The 25,192-nt window shown below is 38.3% G+C and overlaps 2 protein-coding genes and 1 non-coding gene across 3 annotated transcripts; 2 read left to right on the top strand and 1 right to left on the bottom strand.

Moving 5' to 3' along the window:
* On the top strand, positions 1 to 9,392 carry LOC144073147 (DEP domain-containing protein 1B-like). Its single transcript, XM_077598741.1, has 11 exons — positions 1 to 138; positions 2,127 to 2,392; positions 3,183 to 3,327; positions 3,601 to 3,728; positions 3,811 to 3,941; positions 4,033 to 4,080; positions 4,428 to 4,568; positions 4,650 to 4,816; positions 5,457 to 5,633; positions 6,321 to 6,506; positions 6,588 to 9,392. Exons 1-11 carry the CDS (start codon positions 91 to 93, stop codon positions 6,750 to 6,752), a joined length of 1,602 nt encoding a protein of 533 aa, XP_077454867.1. The 5' UTR covers positions 1 to 90; the 3' UTR covers positions 6,753 to 9,392.
* Positions 9,393 to 13,779: 4,387 nt separating this feature from the next.
* galr1a (galanin receptor 1a) lies at positions 13,780 to 21,862 on the bottom strand. Its single transcript, XM_077599755.1, has 3 exons — positions 20,996 to 21,862; positions 20,841 to 20,906; positions 13,780 to 16,901 (listed from the first exon to the last, which is right to left on the bottom strand). The coding sequence occupies exons 1-3, from the start codon at positions 21,653 to 21,655 to the stop codon at positions 16,581 to 16,583; spliced, it is 1,047 nt and encodes a 348-aa protein (XP_077455881.1). The 5' UTR covers positions 21,656 to 21,862; the 3' UTR covers positions 13,780 to 16,580.
* On the top strand, positions 16,219 to 16,290 carry trnae-cuc (transfer RNA glutamic acid (anticodon CUC)). Its single transcript has one exon. It is a non-coding gene; the product is annotated as a tRNA-Glu (tRNA).
* Positions 21,863 to 25,192: the final 3,330 nt, after the last annotated feature.

Raw genomic sequence — 25,192 nt, forward strand, 5'->3', positions numbered from 1 at the left:
GTTTCGGTCCATAGTTTCGTCGGTCGTGTTGTAAATGAGATTTCAAGGTTTTTGGATATAAAAAAAAAAACATTGAATCTGAAGCCTGGAATGGAGGGACGAGTTATCGGGCCAGGGCCGTACAGGGCGACAAAGTTGGTGAGTAAAGTTTAGAAATACAAACAAAAGAGATCAAATATGGTCGTGTTTTAGACGAATGGACTAGGCAATGAATACATTTATGGAAATTTAACACAGTATATACATAAGTAGCTCATTTTCACATACTATATACACATGTATTACCACTAATCCAATTTTAAGATAAACATTTGCATCAAGAATGCATGTACAGAAGGAGAAGTCTGCAAAATTTCTCTCACATATATATGTATTTCATTTGATGGCATTTGTTGCACATAGATATGTGCTAAAAAGAGAGAAAATATTGTTAAGAACATCTCCACTAACTAAGTATGAAAAAAACTAACACATGAGTTGTGATGATAGCAAGTGGGCCATAAAACAGATGTGCATGTACAATCATAATCCTGTAATAACTTTATAATGCAACTTGTTCTGTATATCCAACTAAGTTGCCCATCACAGACAGCGTGACTCAACTTGCCTTAACTCTAAAAGAAAAGCAAAAGTTACAACACTGCATTTCTTCCATGAAATTCATTCATTTTCTGAACCACTTATCCTCACAAAGGTCACAGGGGGTGCAGTAACTTATCCCGGCCAACCACGGGCACCAGGCAGGGGACACCCTGGATCGGTGGCCAGCCTAGGGATAATTTAGAGCGTCCAATCAGCCTACCATGCATGTTTTTGGAATGTGGGAGGAAACTGGAGTACCTGGAGGAAACCCACGCAGGCCCAGGGAGAGCAAACTCCACACAGGTGGACTGACCTGGATTTGAACCCAGAACCCCACAGTTGTGAGGCCGACATGCTAACCACTCACCCACCGGGCCACCCATGCTTGCAATTGTATAATTCACAAAAGGGCATTCTCATTATTTTGTAATGTTGATCTTTCTGTCATCTCCAATTGAATTTCTACCTCTGTGTCTCATTTCTTCTTAGGGTCTTTAAAAGCAGTAATCCTGTGTGATCCATTGTAAACTTCATACGCCTTAGCAAATGGGACTCGGACAAAGCAAGCCAAGTACAGCTAGGGAATCACAATGTCGGAATATGCACTTTTTAATATAGTAGTTTTACATTTGAGAATAAGCATCTTAAGTCAGTAGTGTTGAATGTCCACCGATTGAGGGTGTCCCCCACCTGGTGCCCGAAGTCAGCTGGGATAGGCTCCAGCCCCCCCACGTCCCTTGGGATGATAAGCGGTTCAGAAAATGAATCTGAAGTTCGTGTGTCTAGTGTATTTTAAAATATTGTTTTGCTATCTTTTTCTAGATTACAGTTGATTTTAAATTGCCCCAAAAGATGTGCTGTACATGGCATCAGAGACGGAGGTTAGGGAGGGTGCTAGGAGTGCGGCTGCGCCTGGAGTTTTTGGGGGCCTGGTTTATGGTGGTTAATCGGGTGGGTCGTTGGGCGAGAGGAAAGTCTAAAACAATTGTTTTATCTATAATAGTTTGTTTAAGTGTGAAAATATCTTTGCCAACACCTCCCACCCACTCGGTCGACTGCCTGAATGGGACAGTGGATGTTGACTCAGTAGTCCCACCCATCCCCACTCGGGTGATTGAGTTCAGAGGCCCGTTGATACTTGTCGCACCCGGGCCATGTTCACATTTGTTCAGATACTAGATGGCGTAATTTTGTACTGATTGATGCTTAGCTTTCTATTTTGAGTGTCATGGTAGTGGTTTTGTGATGAGGATTGTCAGATAACAGATTCAAAAAGTGGCAAAGCAATTAAACAATGAGAGTGTTGTCTAAATGGGAACCTAAATATTTGGTAGTGCTAACAACTAGGACCACTTCCCTGATTTTAGACAAGAATAGGCTTTAATAGGGTTTGGGAAAAATAAATTAACTCCATTATTGGATAGAGGATGGGTTCTATGAGACATGAATGGGTTTCAAAATGTAATCAAGGTCAAGTACGTCAAATAAGTTAGCTGATTTAAAAGACAAAATTCCTCATTCATTTTCTCTTTGTTGTTTTACAGTGGAATGAAACCATACAACTCTTCCGTGGAGGTATGCCATCAAGAAGACACAGGGTGCACTTCCGCTACTATGATCGGAGTTTCTCAGGATCTGAGGCTACAGAGTATCTCCATCAGCTTCTTCTGCACAACTGCAACTTTGGGCCAGAGGTTACTCGCTGCCAGACCTTACAACTGCTGAAGAAGTTCCTCAAGGCCCATGTCATCGAAGATGTGAAGGGCCGCTATGGTACAGAAGACTTTGAAGATAACAATCATTTGTACAGGTATACATATAGTCGTTTCTTTCATTCATCTTCTGTACCACTTATTCACACAAGGTTCGCATAGGGTGCTTGAGCCTATCCCAGCCAACCACGGGCAGCAGGCATTGAACACCTCGAATTGGTTGCCGGGCAAATCGCAGGGCACAATGAAACCCACAACCACACACGCTCCCAATGACACCGACATCAAATTGGAATCAAACCCAGACTGCCCACAAAAGAAGTCAGGCAGAAGAACCACTTCGCCATCGGGTGGCTATAGTTGTTTCATTAATATTTATTAACGTGCAAGGGTGTATGTTTATGTCTATGTGTGCATTATTTCATTACATAAATTGAACAATGATACAAATTACCATAATACAAAGTGTAAAAATAAATGTTTCCAATTGTATTATTGACATTAAGTTATTCATACAGTGATGCTATCCTGTACTATAAATGTATAAACTTTTCATCAGTTAGCTGCAGTAGAATGAAAATGAAAACAAGATGTACCCTTGTTTGGAAGAGTTCACAAGCTTACCAAAAAAACAACTTGCTTTTGCTAAAACACAAGAAGCACAAATGCCTCTGCGTTTCAGTTTTTTCTTTTTAACTTTTTTTAAACTTGGGCGGTGTTATTTTACCCCCCTAGCCAACTTTTGGAATCACACTGACCACGGTAGTAGTTTTATGGAAATAAACCCTGTGATTAATAATTATACTAATAGTGCGATACAGGAAACCACGGGTGTGTTTTTGAGAGTGACACCACTTCAGTAATGTCTGATTTCTCCTTTATTTTAAGGTTCCCCACGCAGTCTCCCCTAAAATCATATCCATCAAGATCTGTGTCGAGAAACAGCACTGACCTGCCAAGACTAATCCGCTGGGATGACTATGAAGAGTTTCCACAGCAGGAGAACACAGCACCTGCAAAGTCTACTGGCATAGTAAGAGAGCAAATGTCCATGAAATTTGGAATAGTGTCCCATTCCAAACTTGGTTTAATCTTGTGACTTGATGAGTTTGATAAATTTCATGAGAAGGTAGACTCAATTCCCCAATTATTTAATCAATTTTAATAATGAACCCTTACATGTTCCATATCCCCAAACCACCGCCAAAAGTATAACATCATATTAATAAACTAAGTATTCTCAAACATTAAGTAAATGTACCGGCATGCTGTAATGAGACAAAATATTTTGCACATTTCTCCACAGACTTCTGATTTCTGGAATAAACGGCACAGTGTGGCAATTGGGGATCTACATGAATGCAAGATCATTCGGAGAAAAGATATAACAACAAAACAAGTGGACAACATCTGGAAATCAATGACAGCTTCATAGTATGGGCCAGTCTCTTCAATGTTGATTACTGACATCCTATGTTGTTATTTTTCCTGACTTACTGAATAATTTGACCTGCAGTTTACAGCGAGTACTGGGGCTAACAACATTGGATGGAGTCTTAAATCCAGAACATGTGAAAGGAAAATTCATAGTTCACAACGTTTTCAACGTCAATAAGTCTGGCGTAGTCGTGTTGGAGAACCCTGCTGGTAATGGCTCAAAATTTACTGTACCTATAAAAAGCTTTTTTTCCGGTGAAATATCTGGCTGTTATCACTCTGATTTCGCTTGTCTCTACAGATGACATGCCGTACTGGGTGGTATCCGCAATGAAATGCTTGGCCAAATGTAAGTATACAATATTGTGTTCATAAAAAAAAATCACTTTGGAGACAGTAGACCGCAAAAATGTATTCAGTTCTTTTGCGTGCTGTTGGGAACCCCCGTCTTCCATAACAATTGCACTCCCATGCATAATATAATCATTACTAGCATACTTAAATGATGAAGATAGATTACGCTACTTATTTGCAAAGCTATATAAATTCCGGCACGTTAAAAGCATTGTTTTGAAGATGTTAAAATATCTGCAAAGTCATTAAACAAACAAATCTAGTTTTTTAATTTACTTTTGGTGCTGTGTTTCTAACAGATAGTATGTTAAGAACTAAAAAGTTTGTTTTCTACTGTTTAAGGGCCCCATGGCAATGACGCCAAACAACCAGTGTACCCTGGATTTGAAAGGGACGTCCTGAAAACTGTGGCCGATTACTATCAGAGACTCAAAGAACCCCTACTGACTTTTCATCTTTATGAAGTCTTTGTCAACATTCTCAGTAAGATTTTATTTCCCTGATTAATTTTTGTATCTTTCTCCGCCAGCAAATTTTTACTTTACGTGTTTGATTACCTCTCAGGTCTGCTGCTGGAACAGGACTTGGCAAGTGAGGCTCTTCAAGTCAGCACCCTATTGCTGCCACCACCCAACCGAAGACATCTTCATCTATTGCTGAGGCTAATGGCACGGGTCTCTCAGAACCCCCATATGCCACCCCTCAATGACACTATTGCCAACCGCACTTTGGTAGGAATTTTCAACAGTTATCTGCTCCATGTCTTTAACTCAATGTATAATGAATTGGTTTGGATTGGATAACTTTATTCATCCCGTATTCGGGAAATTTCGTTGTCACAGTAGCAAGAGGGTGAGGATGCAGAAATAGGAAAGGCATTTTAGACATAAATAGATAGATAATAAGTAAGTTAATAAATAAATACATGAATAAATATATAAATAAGCGTGTTGCTGAAATATAAACATATATATGCATGTAACACCTACGTGTATGTATGTATATATGTGCTTATATGTGTGTATGTATGTATATATATACATATGCACATACGTGTACATACACATATATATACATACACACACATATAAGCACATATATACATACACACACATATAAGCACATATATACATACATACACGTAGATGTACATGCATGCATACGGTACGTCTTAACACTCAGCCATTTTTTTGTTAAAGAGCCTGACTTATTATGTAAGTGTATTATATATTGTTTCTATGCACACACTTATGACGGCTCGCTTCCCTATATATACCCTAACCCCAAACGGTGTTCTTAAAACTCATTGGTATATAATTACAACCTAAACTTGGAAAATTACCCATAAAAATAAATAGCCTACACTTTCAGATGGTGCAAATGTTTTCACAATGCGTTTTGGGCTCCCTTGATGAGATGGACTTGGATGAACTGCTTGCCTCAAAATTAGTCACTTTTATGATGGAACACCACAACACCATCTTCCAAGTGCCCAACAAGCTGCGATGCCAGGTTGAGGAACAACTATCCCATCTCCGAAGAGTTCAGGTCTGTCAATCTGTAATGTTTGAAATTAGTAAATGAATGAATGGCCAGACATCCAGTGCTTTTTTTCTCGTAATGACTGATAACTGTCAAGTTCTAGCTTCCTATTGCAGTCATGTAACTAAGTCTTCAGTCATTATATCGTACAGTAGTGCAATACTTGTTTTAGATTTTTTTTTTATTCTGCTTCTCAGACAACAGTTGTTATCTCCAAATTAGTCATAAAATCAACAATATATTAAAAAGAATAATTTGGCATATTTTGTCTATGGGTCACAAACATATTGAATGAGTAGTAGTAGTTTTAATGGGCTGGTAGCGTCTAGCTTCTCTTAGCAAGCACATTATGAGGGTCTAACATCTTTCACATGGACTGTACTTGAGGGAAGCAAATTCATGCTAATCGTCATTAGGAGCGTGACCCATTTAAGGTTTCCAGCTGGGAGTTACCTGGTAACGCAGCTTTCTTTCTTCTGTATGTACCTGTTTTTAAGTAATTACTCTAACATTGACGCAAAGCATGTCTTTAGTTCAGTGTTCACGCCTAGCTATTCATGTTGCAGGGTAGGAGGTTTTCATTGAGAAAGATAATAAAGTGCCCATCATTTTTAAGCTTGAAAAATTGGTTGATCAAACTGATTTATCCAAAGGCAGACATCACTTCTGTTTGCTCTTATTTTTTCCTAACAGATAAAATATGCAGGTTCTGACACAGACTCCAGTACATCTCCAGTATTTTATAAATTGATTACTAGTAAAGTAGAGTCGGAAGAGCCGAAGGTGATTGGTACCCAGACTCCTCTGCAGCAGCTACTGGAAGGCCTGATCTCAGACAAGGAACTTCCTGCTAAGGATAAAAGGAAAAGACTGAAACAGGTACGCCTTGATGTGAGCTAATAAGTATTTAAAATCCCCATTTGTTTATGGTTGAGTAATACAGCACTTCTTTCATTTCAGTTTGCAAAGTCTTATCCCGAGGTGTACCGCAATCGCTTCCCCTCTGAGGAAAGTAAAGCCTCTGTCATACCAGATAAAAACCCTCGCCTCAAACCGCACTTAATGTTTTTCAACTTCAAGAAACCACCCAACCCTTTTCAAAGGAGCTGGAGTTTTAGGGCATAAACTACTGTACCACCACAGTTTGATTTCAGACATCCCAGAATACTGTTAAACAAAAACGAAAACAGACAGTTTAGCGAGAAAAAAGGTGATTGTTTATTTTCTGGCATTTGTAATTAGGCCAATGTGGTTTAAAAATACATATACATACCGTGGACCCCCGGGTTATGACATTAATCTGTTCTGGAGTTTTGATCGTAAGGCAAACTCGTCGTATGGCGGGCAATAGAAATTATTGTTATTGAATTAACCACACAAGATTCTCAACCGAGCAAATGATAAACACAGAAAGAGAGAAGGGCAGCATCTCTCTCAGGAATTGTGGGAGGGATTTTGGCCAATCTTTGGCCATCTTAGTTACGTCAACCAATAGGAGACCAGCATCTTATCGACGCCGATATTTTCTTAAATGCAGTGTGGAGTTTGCATGTTCTCCACTGGGCATGAGCTTTCTCCGGGTACTCCGGTTTCCTCCCACTCCAAATTGCCCCTACGCATGAATGTGTGCATGCATCGGTGTCTGTCTCCTTGTGCCCAGCAATTGACTGGCCACCAATCCCACGTCTGGTGTCCATGTGGGCTCCAGCACCCCCGTGCCTCTTGTGAGGATAAGCGGTACGGAAAATTAATGAATGGATTTAAGTATGTACATATACGTATGTATAACGGATTATATGTAGGTGCTAATGGTAAAGATACAAATACATTTATTGTACTAGCTTAAATAACTACTGCTGTGGTGTAAATTTCTCAAAGGAAAAAACTTGAAAAGTTAGTACAGTATTAAATTCCTAGTAGTACTTAAGCAAAATGCTGTTTAAGTACTACAGTGATTTTGAAGACATACATTAAACTGGAAAAAATATCTACGTGAAACCAGTAATTACACTGACATTTACTGATAACAAATTGAACCAGCACTGAACCACTACTGTCTTTCGCAATGACTTCAAATATTTGAGTATCTAGTAAGATGGACAGTATTGTACAATAAAATTGTACTCAAGCAAAATATTTGCGTTTCCAAAAATTTCAAAGTCTTACATTATCGAACCATTATCGCATATCAAAATCAGAGTATTTATTTTCATTTACTGCTGCATTCGGTAACAGAACTACTGTTAATTTCGCACTATAGAGCGTACCAGACTTTAAATTGCTTTTTTTAACATCGTTGAAAGATGATTTCCGTGTCCCACTGTCACCTCATAGGTTACTTTACTGAATTAGATAGATTGGATTTCACTGAGCTCCAATCCATAGTCCTTTTGTTGGTAAAAATGAATCAAAGAAGAACCACACTAAATTTAAACCCAGTTTATATCTTGTTCTATTGGCCATTGACGCCAGAGTTAGTAACCATATGAGAAGGGAGTGTTTTTCGCACGCAGCCTTTACCCCTGTCGTTTCATTACTGTGGCGGACAGCGTTTCAGTTGTTTTTTCCACCAAGCAATTTGTTCTTATCGAAACGATGGTTAATGTGTTGGGTAAGGAATTGCTTTAAGACAAACACTGGAAATAAGCCTCTATAAATTTCCGCCTGACCAAGCGATGAGAACTGAGTGGATTATGTAAATGGATAGATCAGGGGAGTATTCTGTTGTTTGATCAAAACATTTTTCCGAAGACTGTTTTGATCAAGTAACAGATGATGTGTTTCCAATAAGTTGTTATTGACAATGCGTGACCGGATGTTTGGTCGCCCGGGTGAATATAATTTTGAGAGCTGGTTTCAACAGTAGATATTTAGATATTAAACTCTCTCTCTCATGAATATAATTTTGAGTGCTGGTTTCAACAGTAAACTCTCTGTCATGTTGTTAAACGTCCGGCGACCAAACGTCCGGGCAACCAAACGTCCGGGCGACCAAACGTCCGGGCGACCAAACGTCCGGGCGACCAAACGTCCGGGCACGTCCGGCGACCAAACGTCCGAGTACCGACAATGACATTGGAACCGAATGAGATTGGCCCGTCACCAAGCGTGCACCAATAAAAAATAAAAAAAATGATTTTAATATTTCCTGATGATGAACTGTTTATTTATAGTTGATAAAATACAGTAATGACTGCATAATTTTTTTCAATCAAATTGGCTGATTAACTGTTTCCTGTTGCATTTGTAATGATACACAGCTTTTTCAAAGTTCTTTCATGTGATGTATTATGAAAATATCAGTATTTGCCTGAAATGGGTGTTTCAGATGATAAATACTATATTGGGGGAAAAATGACATTTATGATTTTGATGAAATAAGAATGAATACAGGATGTATTATTACACCTGCTGAAGGTACAGAGTACATATTTCAACTTTATAGAAACTAGAAAATATATTTTTTAACAACCTGTGTATGTATTGTTAGTCATGTTTGTCTTAATATATGTTTTTATATGTAGAAATCCTAATATTGGTCATGATTCACTGTAATCGTTGTAATAATATTACTGGAACGACTGTTACACTTGAACTTTGCTGGAAAGTAAAAAAAATAGCTGTATATACTAACCCTGTAGATTTGATCTAATGAATCTTAAATGTGTGTTTTTTTGTAATTTTCTGATATGATTGACTTGAAAGTTGGGCATTTGGAAAATAATAGCATTAATTGCTTTTGATGTTGTTTTTCATAAATAGCAATGCAGAATCAAAACATACTTTGTGAGTGCATATTTTCACACCTCGTTTAGATTTTATTTATTATTTTATACTGTTTAAATTGTTTTTCATAACCCTGAATGCCATTTAGCAGGTTTAAACAACAATTTGCATTGCCAGTCTCCTGAATATAATTTTTCAAACCACTTTAGTTGTTCCTTTTCTTAGCCTTTCTACAAAATTCCATTCTTCCCCTTCCCATTCTTATTATCATGGAGTTGACTGGACCAAGAATCCAATAATAAATTTAAATTTCAACTCTTTGCGCTGATTGGCCTTGGGTAAAATGTGTCAGTGGTAAGCTCGTGGAATTTGGCAAGGCGTGTAGTGACTGGCACATGACAGAAGCAAACTACAATCTTCTTAAACATTAAAATACCACATTGTTTATATATTGCATGCATAATGTGGCTTCGTTTAGAACCAGGAAGTGGCCAATTCGACATGAGCTTCCTGTCTCCTCGGCGCTCCCTATATTAGTGGGTGTGGAGGAAAAACAAAGACAGATTTTCTTGCCTAATAAGGCACGGTGTGACTTCACATTGTGACCAATTTCAAAATCGTTTGCATTAAGAATTTACTTCTAAGAACAATTGTAATCGAGAGGATTAAAGAAAGAAAAAAATAGCTTTAACACTTCAACTAGGGCACACTCCCATCTTATGCATCAAACAGATGATTGATGATTAAATTATTTCCGTGCCTCTTTAACCCGTTTCTTCCTAAACAAAATAAAACTACATTTACTACAGTAATCCCTCGAATATCGCAGTTAATGTAGACCAGACATGGCCACGATAATCCAAAAATCGCAAATTAGGGTCACCCCTATTATAACTAACTACCTTTTTTTCCCAGTGCTGAGTCCTGGTAGCAAGAGTGGCTTCCACTTACGAGTTTCAGTGTGGATTTTCACATTTGTATGAACTTAAAAAAAAATTGTTTAGAAGTGACGTTATTAGGACAGCCTTTTATACATTGAATCCTGAAGTTTAGGTGTCATATTATCTGGTACGATAATATTAGCAGTGGACACCTCACACTAAGAGCCGATGTAAGGGCCACTTTCTGTCGTATACATTTATTTGCATGTTAACTGATTATCTTATTATCTATCTCACTTCAGTTGTCTGAAGCAATATCAGTCTGGAAATGCTTTTAATTCAGATCATCTATAAATCTGTAAGCATAATATTGGAAGTTGATAGTACTAATAATTCCTTTTACATTCTAGACACCCTGTCTAAACAGTGTGTGCCTGGCTGATTAGGAGCAGTTATTTTCTGAAGTGGTAGACCATACATGAAATTATTGGCTATAAGTGAAAAGATGCGTTGAATGCAAAACGGGCCAATGCTTCCTTGCACAACTATGTCAGATTTTCTTTATAGAAACTCAGCACATAAGTACATTTTTCTACAACTTCAATTGATGAAAGCTGATATTAGCTTTAAAAAAACACAGTGCCTAATAAATAAATAAATAAAATACCACCATAAATAAACGTGTTTTTTTTTTCAAGCCCCTTATAGCGACAAGCAAAATAATAAAAAAAATATTCCACTAGATGGCAGAAAATACATAGGTCAACTGTATAGTATTGACTTTTTGTGACGTTTATTAGAGTGGTGCGGACTTGTTTTTGCCAATTTAAGATACCATGTCCCTTGAGTTTTGTAGTCACATTTGAAAACGCAACTGTATTTTCTGAAATATCCCGTCCCCAGATAACAGCTTCATAATATCTATACTCAACATTACTAGTTTAGATTTTTTTTAAATCATATCACAAAATCATTCATACTGAAAAGAGTGGTGTCCCTAAATGAAAGCTATTTTTAAATATGGCACATATTGATTGCTTTCTACTGCTTTCAATCCAAACATGCAGTATTGATTACCAAAAAAACAATTATAATGGGAAAATAAATCATTTGTCTATTAGCTCTGTGACTGTGACAGTTGATATTTTACAGTTACAATGTGTTTTGTGTAAATAGTTCTCATCTCATCTCATTTTCTGGACCGCTTTATCCTCATTAGGGTCGCAGGGGGTGCGGAAGCCTATCCCAGCTGTCTCCGGGCCACAAGCGGGGAACACCCTGAATCATTGTATATAATTTTTTTCAGAACAACAGGTTGTCTTTAAATACTTTTCATGTCTTCTAACATTTGATGAACTACCCAGTAATTTGCATAAATGTAATATTTTGAACAAGTATTAATAGTGCCATGGCATCAACCTCTTTGTTGTTGTTTTACATTATTTATTGGTGCACTGAATAAACACAGTGTCTTGCATAAACTCACTTAAACATTTTTTTGACAAAGAAAATTCAGTAATGATCTGAATAACGGAATTGTCTGATTAGAACTTTCGCTTAGCATTGATTAGTGGGAAAGCTTAATGCTTGTGGATGACTTGAATGTAAAAGAATTATTTATAGGAACCCATCATAGTTATTTTACTTCCGTTTTGTATCCAATATAATCCCACGATAAGTGCTCCATCCAACTTTGTGAGGACTTCTGGTTCTCTTTTCTTCGTGTCCTCCCACATTTTCTGTCCCCGACAGCTGGAAATCTGTAAGATAACTTCACTGGTTATTTCTCGGTATCATGTCATTGTTTGGATTTTTCTGAAGTTGTGCTGTGACCGGTGTCAGAGTCTGCTCTACGTAGCCGGCAGTAAGTCAGATCGGTTTCCAGTGAGGGTTGGACTCCCCTAGGTCACCACTTCTGCTTATAACTTATTTCATTATAGACAGAGTATCCAGGTGCAGCCGAGGTGTTGATTTTTGCAGATGGTTAGTTCTGTTGGCTTTGTCAGGGTACAATCTTGAACAGCGGTGGGCCGTGAATTTCTAAGCTACACCTTCAATTCTATATCTGAGTCAATCCAACCCTCAAAAACTATTTTATGGCTATAAAACCTTTACTGCAGCTACAGCTGCGACACATAAAAAATCATCAATAATAACCTCATACAATTGAAATATTATTTAGGAATATAGCCATATTTTACTCACCAAAAATCTGTTATTTGCACAAAGAATGCATCGTCCTTTCTTTCCTCCTTTTCTATCGCCATCGAAGCTAATGCTGAAAGTCGAACCTGTCCTGTCGTATTTCTGGCATACGTTTTTATTCAATTTAGTGCTGAAAATGTTGGTTCCCGGTTGTGACAGGCTTGCTTGCTTCGGCGTTGTCTGACCTTTCTTAATGATGTCCAGCTTTTCTTGAAAAGTCCGTCTTGAAAATGGCTTTGACAGTAAATCTTCAAACAAATCCATTTATTCTCCTCCTTCAGCCATTGCGGGTTGACAACACCACTATTAAATCAACACAACAATATATTTGCTTGTGCAGCTTGCTCCAGATACAGTTTGTTAGCTCTGGCTAGTCCACTCTATCACTAGCCAATCATAGTTGGTGAAAGTGATGACGTATCCTGACGCCTGCGAGAAGGCAATGACATATCCCTACGCCTGCGAGAAGGCATTGGTGTTTCCAACTCGAAATTTGATTGGTTAAAGCAACAGTTTTATCAATGCTTGTTTTATGCAGCAGAGCCTGCAGAACTGATTGTGAAGGCCTTGAGGCAGATTTCTGACCCTGGCAACAAATAATAGCTGAAATGTGATTGGTTAGATGCTTCAATATGAAAACACATCTGGAAGCAGCGCAACCAGGGGAAAAGCAATGAAAGGAAGCTGACAAACAATTTGGAATTATTTAATAAGTATTCATGGACAAAACATAATTAACATCAGTCTGTGATTCAGATATTTTTTTAGGCCAGCAGAGAAGGCCTTGCAGGCCGTGACGGTCCACCACTGATCTTGAATTACTGGAATAGTTCGCCACCATGGGTGAAGCGGCCAGGATAAAATAATCATCACCTCCAAATTTGAGACTGTGGTCCTCAATCAGAAAAAGGCGACATGCCCTTTCCAGGACAAGGTTGAGGTCAATTCCCAAGTGAATGAGTTCAACTATTATCTTGGGGTCTTGTTTACGAGTGAGGAAAGACTGGAGCGGGAGATCGACAGTTTGATCGCTGCAGCCTCTGCCGTCATCAGAGTCTGCATCGGTCCACCGCGGTAAAGTAAGAGTTGGCAGGCATTTTCGTTTCGACCCTCAACCAAGGTCACAGGCTACTTATGTAGTAGTCTAAATTTGTAGAAAAGAACCAGGAACATAATCAACGACCAGGTGGTTTATATATATATATATATATATATATATATATATATATATATATATATATATATATATATATATATATAGAGAGAGAGAGAGAGAGAGAGAGAGAGAGAGAGAGAGAGAGGGAGGGAGGGAGGGAGGGAGGGAGGGAGAGAGAGAGAGAGAGAGAGAGAGAGAGAGAGAGAGAGAGAGAGAGAGAGAAAGAGAGAGAGAGAGAGAGAGAGAGAGAGAGAGAGAGAATGATAAGTTTTTATGAAAAACATTTTATAGGAACCTCTGTTGGTCTTTTTCAACCCCTTGTAGGATAAAGTAAGTCTTATGCTTTAACTACAGTAAAGACAGACCTCCTTTTATGGAAATTGATTTAAATGGAATGGCTGGGGGAAAACTCACTTAAAGTAAACACAGAGGAATTTTAAACATGAAAACCTTAGAATAAAATTGTAATAACATAAAATGCTTTGGGTAGATTGGCCCAACGTTTATTACACATAGTCTTAAGAGATGACACAACTAATCTTTGATATTCTAACAATAACATCATATTTGGAACCAAGTACAGAATATTAAGCACAGAAAACATATTTGTTTCACAAATTAAGTATGAATCTAACAATAAAGAACATGATACAAACTGCATTCACATTTACCCTAAAATATGAATAATATGAACTATGACCTATTTTTAAAATGTTTTTACTGATCTAGGCATCGGTATCGGCAAAATATATAAATCTGTTCTAACCCGATCAGAAATAAAATGTCAACACAAGGACATTCCTAACTCTAAGAGGACATTTAAACTATTTTTTAAAATCAACAACATGCTTTTGTGGGAGTATATTTTCTCTATTTACATCTAAGAGTATTTACAAAATAGCAGCAGAATCACAAAAAAGTGACATTTGCCTCGCTTTTTTCCTTTAACAAACTACACAAGAAAACATACAGGCAATTTTACAACCGCAATTGATAAGGACTCAAAGCTACCATTCAAAATTACCTTGAAAGGACCTTGATACTTACAAATACACCCTATTAAATAACAAGGATTTTTTACATGAGTGATAATACCTTTTCAGAATAAGTCTGGAAAAAAATAGGGAGTCCTTGTTTTTCCCCACCAAATTAGAAAATCAGATGCTATACACTAAGTATTGGCAACAACCAACCCTGCATTAAAATCTTTATCAGGAAATAGACTAGAACACAGAGGTAAGCAATATATTACATTCCAGGCCTCATACCGTTAGAGTCTGCATTCTGCATCGGCGTGTATAAAATTGTTTTGTTCAGAACACTCGACATTTCAATAAATAAAAAGTAAAACATAGAGACATGAGATTAAAACAATTCAGATGAGACATCTGGTGTGCCACGAAAATGATCCAAATACCACAGAATTGTACAATGGACAGTAGTTGCAGAGCATTGATGATGAAAATGTTTTGTCCTACCATCGCCTGAATACAAGCCCTCACGATTGTAAAATATCTGAAGCACCAGTGGCACTTTTGTATACGTTGGTCTTCAGTCCCAATGTATACAGTACAGTACATACACAACCATTTACAATTGCTTTCACACCATTGTACAATTTAGTGCAGGGGCTACCATTATGCCTAAAGGCATATGGTACCCCTCAAGTACCACATAATTCGCCCGTGGGCCTTTTCTAAAAATAGTTATTGCAATTCTCTAGGAGTGTTGCAGAAATAACAGAATTTTTCTGACTATATGCACCAGAATATAAGTTGCACTAACCAAAGAATGACCAATGAAAGGGGAAAAATATATACTATATATTAACTTCCTAAAACCCGGACTCTTGCAAGGCATGCATTTTTATTTTCTCTTTGATATTTAGGCTAATTGAGACCTGATGAGTGATAAAACAATGATTTATCTTTTTACATGATGTAGTTTCTGAGGAAAATGATCACATCATAAGTGGACGCCAGAATTTAACATTTTACATAGTCTTTGACAACCAAAAATGTGATGTCCACATATGTGGACGCCAGGAGGTTAAACACAAGTTGCATTTTTAAGGGGCAGTTTTTTAAATGAACAGAACCCAGTGCAAACATTTCTGAACCACTTATCCTGACATGGGTCACAAGGGGTACTGGAGCCTATTCGAGCTAACTACGGGCACCAGGCAGGGTACACCCTGAATCGGTGGCCAGCCAATCGCAGGGGACAAGTAGACAGACAACTAACTATTCACGCTCAGACTCATACTAAGGGGCAATTTTGAGTGTTCAACCAGCCTACTTTGGATGTTTGTGGGATGTGGGATGACACCAGAGTATCCGGAGAAAACCCACACAAGCCCGGAAAGAACATGCAATCTCCACATTGTGAGGACTCACTCACCTGCAAGGCCAACATGCTAAGCACTCTGTGGCCGGACAACACAAACATTATACGTCAAAGTTCATTCATCTTCCGTAACACGCATCTTTGCAAGGGTTGCGGGGGTTGACGGACCCTACGGCAGCCGACTTCAGGTGAAAGGCAGAGTACATCCTGGACTGGTCCTTAGGAAGCTTCTTATAAGCTAAATCAACATATTTCTAATTCATTAGGGTACATAGCATCCCTGGTGGTCTAGTGGCTAGGATTCGGCGCTCTCACCGCCGCGGCCCGGGTTCAATTCCCGGTCAGGGAACTCCCCTTTTCATCAATTTCGTTATATGCAGCTGTGTATGATGACAATAAAGGCTTTTGATTTGATTTGGTAAGTATTCACAAAATGAAAAAGATTAAACAAAAGTACATTTGAAAGCATTATATACTTGGAAACATAGGACTGTACAAATAATTTAACACTTACAGCTTATTTTGAGGAAAAGCTGTGACAGCATCTATGAAATATCCAAAATTCAGGGTTGTCATTGTCTTAAAATTACTATCTAGTTTGAGAGTCAGCATAGAGAATTTGTATGCACATCTCAAAAATCAGACATTGGTGCAGTTGGTTGATGGTGGTGTGTCTGGCTTGCTGCGAATTTCCTTGATCTCATTAAACAGCACATCTTCTGTGCCAATCTTGCATTTAAATACTTGCTTATAAGCTTTCCTGAAGTTTTCTGACAGGAAAGCATAGATAACTGGGTTGACAGATGAGTTGCTGTAGGCCAGGCAATGAGCGGCAATTCGCAGCACAAATGAAGCCTGGTTCAAAGGGAAGGTCCCAAACTCTGCCCAGAGGTGAACCACGTGATGAGGGAGCCATGACAGGCAAAACACCACCACTACAACCAGCACGGTCTGAGCAGTCTGAGAAACACCACATCAGGAAAAAAGAACACCATTGTGTTAATGTATTGTGCACACTAACAGTGAAGTGAGGAAAATTTGCTTTATAAATGGACAGTTTAGGATTTTTGAGTCATTAAAATTGTGTAAATTCTTACAAGAAGCACATTTCGCTTGCTTTTAACAAATCTAATTCAATCCATTAGTATCCAAATGAGGCTCATGAATATTAAAGGGTTTTCAAATCTGTAATTGGAATGAAAAAGTCAGCAAGAAATGTTCATTCAAATTCCTAACCGTCATCTCAGGCGGAGTAATATTCAAAGTGAATGTCAAATGTGTAAAAGACAAATAGAAGTTGGATGTACTGTCTTGTAGTTGGCAACCAATTACCATTTATCAAAAAAAATGTTTAAAGAATGTTGAAAATGCACATATGTAATTCAAAGGTTGGAAATTGAAAGCATATTTTTCATGGCCGTTATATTTCCAAGTGTCTGCTAACAGTCAAAAGAAAGCTGAATGCAATTTTATGCAAGACTTTTTCTCACACAGAAGTACGAGAAATCAAATAGATGATAATTGTGCTCGGTTTTATCAGAAGTAGCCACTACACTACTTCCAGACTAATTAGTTGCCATTATGGCAAACAGAATGCCATTAAAAAGCTTGAAATAATGTCACACTTCATTTTTGCCCAAGAGAAGTTGTGCATATCTGTCGGATCAGATCCATACATCATTTTAAAGTCCATCTTTGGTGCAAAATAACAGACACAATTTTTAAACACTGGGAAGCAAATGACTAAGAAATAAAATAAAAAGAATGTCCGCCCTTATTCTTATATGGTTTTGATGCATGTTTGTAAAGCATATGTGGTCAGGGATTACTACGAAGAAAGAAGGACATGTTGAATCGGAACCTCTATTCAAGTTCACGCCATGTTTCATGCTGTCGAGTTCAGGACTATATTTTTTCCCCATGTGTTTCCCAAGCATGCTTTATGGACTTTTGTGCCCATTGGTAACAGTCATGCTGAAGAGTAAAAGACCCTCTCCGAGACTGTCTTAAGCAAGTTGGAAGTATAGAGTTTACTATCGTTTAGAAACATACCCAGTTTGATTACATAATGTAGTTTACGAGGCATTCCCAAAAACATATTTTTAGACTCTTAAGAGACACTCAGTCAATATTGACTTTGAATTCTTTTCCAGCTTTGACACAAACATAGCCATGGAGATGTTCCCTCTCTGTTCGGAAGTTTTTTAACAGGGCTCTGTCTGGATAGCCTCGTAAAATGTTTCCAGCTTTACCATAAAACATGGAGAGTTATTCCAAATAAATGTAAAAATCACAGTAAAATGTATATTTATTTCACGTATCATCCCTTCTCACCTTTCACTGCCTCTAGGTTAAACATGCTCTTAAATATTTCATTTCCTTTGATCTCATTGGTCACACATTTTGGAGGCTATATAATTATTTTCGTAACACAATATCAATGATGCAGTATCACCTAGCAAATATATAAACAGAATACTTTTGTTTTACCTGGAATTTTTCATTAGCAAAAACAAAAAAAATGAACACGTTCTCTGCTCACAGAGGGTCTTACTATTATCCTCATTGCGGTCGTATGTGTGTTGGGGCATTTCCAAGAGGCGGTGTTCATTCTTAATTGGTTGTCATTTGCATTCAACAAGTTCACAAACAGCCATTGATATGTTTAGCTACAATTCAGAGGCCGCAATTATTCTACAACACATGCTTTGTTGGAGTAAACCAAAGTACCTAGGGAAAGGCCCCCTCGAACACAGCAAAATATTTTGGAAAAACTGGCCAAAGACTGATTTTTAACCCATGGCCCCATGTATCTGCAAACTAGACACGTACACTGCCACCTGTCAAAATCTTATCTTTGAGCAAGACAAAATGAAAATCAACTCTAAAATATGCAATCAGAAGCACACCTGTGAAATAATGATGCATTTAAATGAGTATCTCATTATACCACACCTGAGAGAAAAATTACTTCACAAATTTAGACTGATTTCTGCAGAATACTGGAGGGGAATAGGCCTTTTGTGTAGACAGGAAAAGAATGTACTATACTATGAGATAATTGCAAAATACATGTGCACAAATAGTACATTTTTGTCATTATTAATGTTTAAATTAAGAATACAGCCTAACAGGATTCCATCACAGTTCATTCATTCATTCATTTTCTGTACCGCTTACCCTCATAAGGGGTTACGAGGGTTGCTGGAGCCTATCTCAGCAGGTGGGGGGCACCCAGAACTGGTGGCCAACTAATCGCAGCAAAGTTAAAAATAATAATAAATTATCAGTGACCTAAATTCATGCTTATGTGATGTAATATCAGAGCGTGAATTGTCGTCTGTCTCCTCATGCCCTGTGATTGGCTGGCCACCAATTCAGTCAGCTGGGATAGACTCCAGCACCCCCCACGACCCTAGTGAGGATAAAGCGGTTCGGAAAATGAATGAATGAATGACTCAATGATGCGATATCACTGGATATGCCTTCACCTTTTCGTCCCACTGTAGATGTGCCAGGGAATACAATTTTAGTGTGACTCTCATGGACACTGACATGTCACATGTTGCAGTCTTTGCTAAGGTAAATACTGCCCCTGCTCTCTGCCATCATAATTTTGTGGCGGTTTCCATGATTTTATGCTATCAAAGCCAATATTTTCTTGACCTCATAGATTCATGTATATTTTCAAGAAAAGATATTATCTGTGACTTTACCCGCCTTTAATCATTTAAGTATGTTGTTTGTTTTGCCGAACAATGATCCCGTGGATTTGCACCCAGGACCCCAGAGCTGTGAGGATGACGTGCTAACCACTCAAGCCGCTGGGCCGCCCACTTGCAGAAATTTATAGAATTTAAATGTGGAATGTCGATGGCATGGTAGATTGGTTAGCACAGGGGTGGGCAAACTATTCCAAAAATGGCCGCAGTGGGTGCAGGGTTTTCGTTCCAACATATCAAGTGTACGCCCTTTTATCAAAATGGTGTCCAACAATTCCAATCAGTGGCTTGCACTCATATGCTTCTTGATTCCACAAAAACCTTATTAGTTAAACTGTCAATCCTGGATCGCCCATGAGGACCAGTTTGCCTCCCTTGGGTTAGCATGTTCACCTTATAGTTGTGTGATCAAGGATTTCAAACTCCATCCAGGAAGGTCAGAACCCACCGGAGATTGAACCCTTGATATCTGAATTATGAGGCGGACTCACCACTATGAAGAGAGAGAGATGTACTTCCTAAAAGAATTGGATCACAAATAGAACTTGAGGTACACCACAGATCAAAGTGGCCAATGCTGAAATACTGATCATTTCATTTCTTCTCATCAGGCCAGGCATCAAATACCATCATTAATTGCAGTGTACAAACTTACTGTGCCTTGTATTTTATTACCTAAGTCAGGGGTGTCAGACTCAGGTTGGTTCGCGGGCCACTTTAATGTCAACTTGATTTCACGTGGGCCGGACCATTTTAAATATAATATTTAGATTTTTTATATATAAATGGATTAAAAGAACTGTATTAAAAGCCCTAAATATTCAGTTTTTTAAAGATCTAAAACAATGTTTATTTTAGCCTTTTTAATATATATTTTTAGATTTTACAAAATGATTTTTGAACTAAAAACAAAGAAAAAAATGATTAAAAAATTACAATTATTGATTTAAAAGGGGGAAAATCAGCAAATTTAATATACATCTATACTCTTCATTTTAATTTGATCCTAAAAACAGAAAGTCCGCACTCATGATTTACTTTCCCGGGCCACACAAAATGATGCGGCGGGCCAGATTTGGCCCCCGGGCCGCCACTTTGACACCTGTTACCTAAGTGATAGGGAAATACTGATCGTCCCATCTCAAGGAGGGAAATTGAGAAGTCATCTAACACATACCTTTTTCTTTGATGCCTCAGACTTTTTGGACATATTTCTCAGCTTTTTGTGCAAGTGTTTTAAAACCTGCAAACAATAATATACAGGTAACATAAGTAAAATATGTAATTAAAAAAATATCCACAAGCAAATGGTTAATGTGAATTTTTACTTACCTTTGAATAGCAAAAGGTGATGAGCAGAAGGGGCAAAATATAGCCAAAAACAAAAGTGCAAACCACATAGACTTTTTTCTGGTTTTGGTCAGCCCACACTTCCCAGCAAAATGTTAGATTTTCTCCCCCATGAAAGATGTTCTGGTAATACATGATGGGCGCTGCCATAGCCAAAGAGAGAATCCAAATGACCACCACACCGATAATGGCATGTTTGGCAACCCTGATGGTGGAAGATTTTCTGGCGTGCACAATGGCCACGTATCTGTCCACGGACATGGCCGAGAGAGTGAAGATACTGACCAACATGGACACCGTGAAGAAATAGTGGATGAATTTACAAATGAATGCCCCCAGGACCCAGGTGGGCAATATGTAGACAGTAGACTGGAAGGGGACGCAGAAGAGAAGGTAGGACAGGTCCGCGATGCTCAGGTTAAGGATGAAGATGTTCGTGGTGCTGCGTGGTTTCCCCGGTTTGCTTCGGGCCATTACCGTGATCACTATAGAGTTACCAAGCACACCGAGCACGAAGATGAGAGAAAACACCACTAACGTGATGAAATTATCCATGCCGATCCCGAAAAGAAGTTCCTCTTCATCTGTTCGGTTGAGCTTCCACGACTCTTCCAGAAACCACAGCGATTCCGTAAGATTCATTTTGACTTTTGAGCTTCCTTGTGTTGTCCTTCTTTTGTATTTTTTGCTGGAAAATATGCTGTCCGGTACAGTGCGTCACGTCAGGAGGGCACCCTCAAATAATATTCACAAGAGTGGATGATATTAAAACCTTCGAAATATCTTTGGTGCATTAATTGGCCATCGATTTGTGAGTCTCCAAGTCCACACCTGATGCGTCGGCGCACAAACGCGCGTAACCACTCGGAGGCTTTTCTTTTCTGTTCATGCACTTTTCCCAACCCACGTTATATCATGGGCTGTCCAGACCGCACACGTCATAAATTAGCATAATTGTCATGTATTTGGGAATATGAAATAATTATGAGTTCTTAATTCATGACAATAGCATTTTCTAGGCTATATGGTGTTTAACATGGAATTGTGCGTGTTGAGTCATTCATTCATTCATCCATTCAAATGTCTCATCTCATCTCATTTTCTGAACCGCTTTATCCTCAAAAGGGTCGCGGGGGGTGTTGGAGACCATCCCAGCTGACTTCGGGCGCAAGGTGAGGCGCACCTGAATCGGTAGCCAGCCAATCGCAGGTTACAAGGAGGCAAACAACCATTCACGCTCACACTCATACATCGGGGCAATTTTGAGTGTCCAATCAGCCCACCATGCAGGTCTTTGGAACGTGGGAGGAAACCGGAATGCCCGGAGAAAAACCACGCATGCCCGGGGAGAACATGCAAACTCCATGCAGGTGGACCGACCTGGATTTGAAGCCAGGACCCCAAACCTGTGAGGCTGACGCGCTAACCACTCTTCCACCGGGCCGTGCCGATCCTATTTTTCTATTTTTAAATGTATCATTATTTATTTTATAACTTAACTAATTGTAGGCACTGCAAATGGCTAGCAACCATTTCAAGGTGTACCCTGTGTAGTGCCCGTTGTTGGATAGGATAGGCTCCAGCACCAATGCAACTGGGTTGGCCAATTCGCTGGAAAAAATAAGGGGATCAAACCCTCAACCCCAGAACTGTGAGAGTAGCCACTCGTCGACCGGGCCGCCTGTCAAATTTTAGTTTTAGGTTTTGTTGTTGTTGTTTTTGCTTTTTTGTATGTGAGAAGTAATTTTTTTCTCTTGAAAATCTGCCTCAATTCTGGGTTATTTGGGTGAATATTGGACTGACATAAGTATGTAGAAAAAGTATGATCAGTACTGTATTTTAACACAAAATACAAGTAAAAATATCTTTCTTGCTTAATTTGCAAATTTATAATTGAACCCTTGTGGCTCTGATGCTTTCTTTCTGTGTTTTTGTCCATTTATTTATTTTTATTTTTCTCAGCACAATAAATGTCAATAGTTAATTAATTCAGCTAAATTGTAATTCTATATGAACTCTTATTAGTACACTATGACCTATGTATGATATAAAACTACAGGAGGACAAAAAATACACGAAAATATTAATTTAATCGATCAATCCCAAGAGCATGAGTGCCCCCCAGTGTCTAGTGAACACACATGCATGGATAAAGACCTAATTTGCCATCAAATTAATATGTTAATACATCCATTTTCTGGTATCTATTGGTGCCAAATAAAAACCGTAAGCGATTTCGAAGGCCTCACTTTCTATTACTGTTAAAAGGAGGGCTCTATGTGAAATAGTATATGTTTTATGGAGCTTTTAAGGCACCATGTGATTGATCATGCAGACTTGTTCATAGGACGTGTGGCGGTTAATATACAAAGCAAAAAAAGAAATTTGTGCAATTAGGAAAAAGTATAAACATCAACTTTAAAGTAAACCTGTATACAAAAAATACTGAATAAATTCTATGCTGCATTATTTTTGGGACATGATGCAATGTTGCCATCTGTTATCTTCATGACAAGGGACAGTACCTCGACCACAGACATGAACACGATTTTGTATTGTCTTTGTCATACTCATATACTTACCGTACCAATATTCGTTCTACAAATCGAACACTATTTTTTTGTATCTGAATTCGGGACGATTCGTGTTTCAGGAGATGGTTATTAACCCTACTGGGAACCCTAAACAGCTCAGATAAGAAATAAATGAATGAACTAATTGTGGCAACCTGAGATGAAGGCTCCAGCTTTACTGTGTGGAGTTTTCACTTTCTCTCCATGCCTGCACGTGTTTTTTTTTCTACCAAATCTCCAAAATATGCATGACACTGATTAAATATACAAAATTCTGCATAGGCGTGATTGTGGGTGTGAAAGATTGCCTTATACGCCAATAATGATGGGAAATAAAGTCACTTTTAAATTTATCTCAATAATTCACCATGGTTGGGCTACACAAAATATGTTCAAAAGTTTGCTTTGGAGTGATGACTTATCATGGTTGCTTAAAGATTAAACTATAGTATTGCCAATGGTTGTCATTGACAGAGATGCGGTTTTATTTCCTGCAATTTTAAACCTCTGTAAATTGTAGATTTTCACTAGACCCTGTCATGTAGAGAAATGAAACCGGAATAGATCCTTTGTGTGCTACAAGCAACAATTGTATTCAATATTTTTCTGTGGCTGTTGTGCAGCTCCTTGTTGCTATGTTCCCAAGAGCAGGGATGATTTTGCAGGAACCAGGCTTGTTGGTTAGTACATTTTGTACAATAGAAAGCCATCTAGTGAAACATGATTAGTACATTAAAATTTTACATGGTCAACCAATTGTTATGATGCCAGAGAAATTCACCTTTTAATGAAATCTTCTGTGGTAAACTAGAAAGTAGCATGTAAAACACTAAGTCTCATTATTTTATGATTCATAATTCTATTTTTTTGTTATAATGAATGTGTGGTTCGGACAACTGGTGGTGCATTGATTGCCTTTCCACTCACAAGCTTCATTGATATTTTTAGAGTAGCTGTGAGCTGCCGGTTTTCATTTGGATATGCTTGGTAGTTTTAAGTGGCTTTGTCTCCCTGCAAAATCTTAAGGGTTTCCTAGACCAGGTAAGAGGCTTGATGTATACAGCCACGCTTTTACACTGAAGAGGGTGTGAAAATTGGCAGGTAGGGTTTTAACAGGACAGGTCAGTAGAGAGTCTGTCCACTACTAATCTCACACTCAATTCTTCCACCACTTGAGAAAGAAATTCCAAGAAACCTCCTCCACTTGGGAAAAGATGTGATACTTGACACAGAAAATATAGACAATCATTTTATGTTTTAGGGCTGTGGTCCCAGATTTGGATATCCTGGTTCCACATCACTTTCTCCTACAGTTGTGGTCAAAAGTTTACATACACTTGTGAAGAACATAATGTCATGGCTCTCTTGAGTTTCCAGTTATTTCTACAACTCTGATTTTTCTCTGATAGAGTGATTGGAACAGATACTTCTTTGTCACAAAAAACATTCATGAAGTTTGGTTCTTTTATGACTTTATTATGGGTGAACAGAAAAAAGTGATCAAATCTGCTGGGTCAAAAATATACATACAGCAACACGAATTAGCAATTTTGGTGACTTAGAAAGTTGTGTCAGTGAAATGAGCTTCATAGCATGGCCTCTTAAC

Source organism: Stigmatopora argus, chromosome 4, assembly GCF_051989625.1.
Source record: "Stigmatopora argus isolate UIUO_Sarg chromosome 4, RoL_Sarg_1.0, whole genome shotgun sequence".
NCBI classification, from domain to species: domain Eukaryota; kingdom Metazoa; phylum Chordata; class Actinopteri; order Syngnathiformes; family Syngnathidae; genus Stigmatopora; species Stigmatopora argus.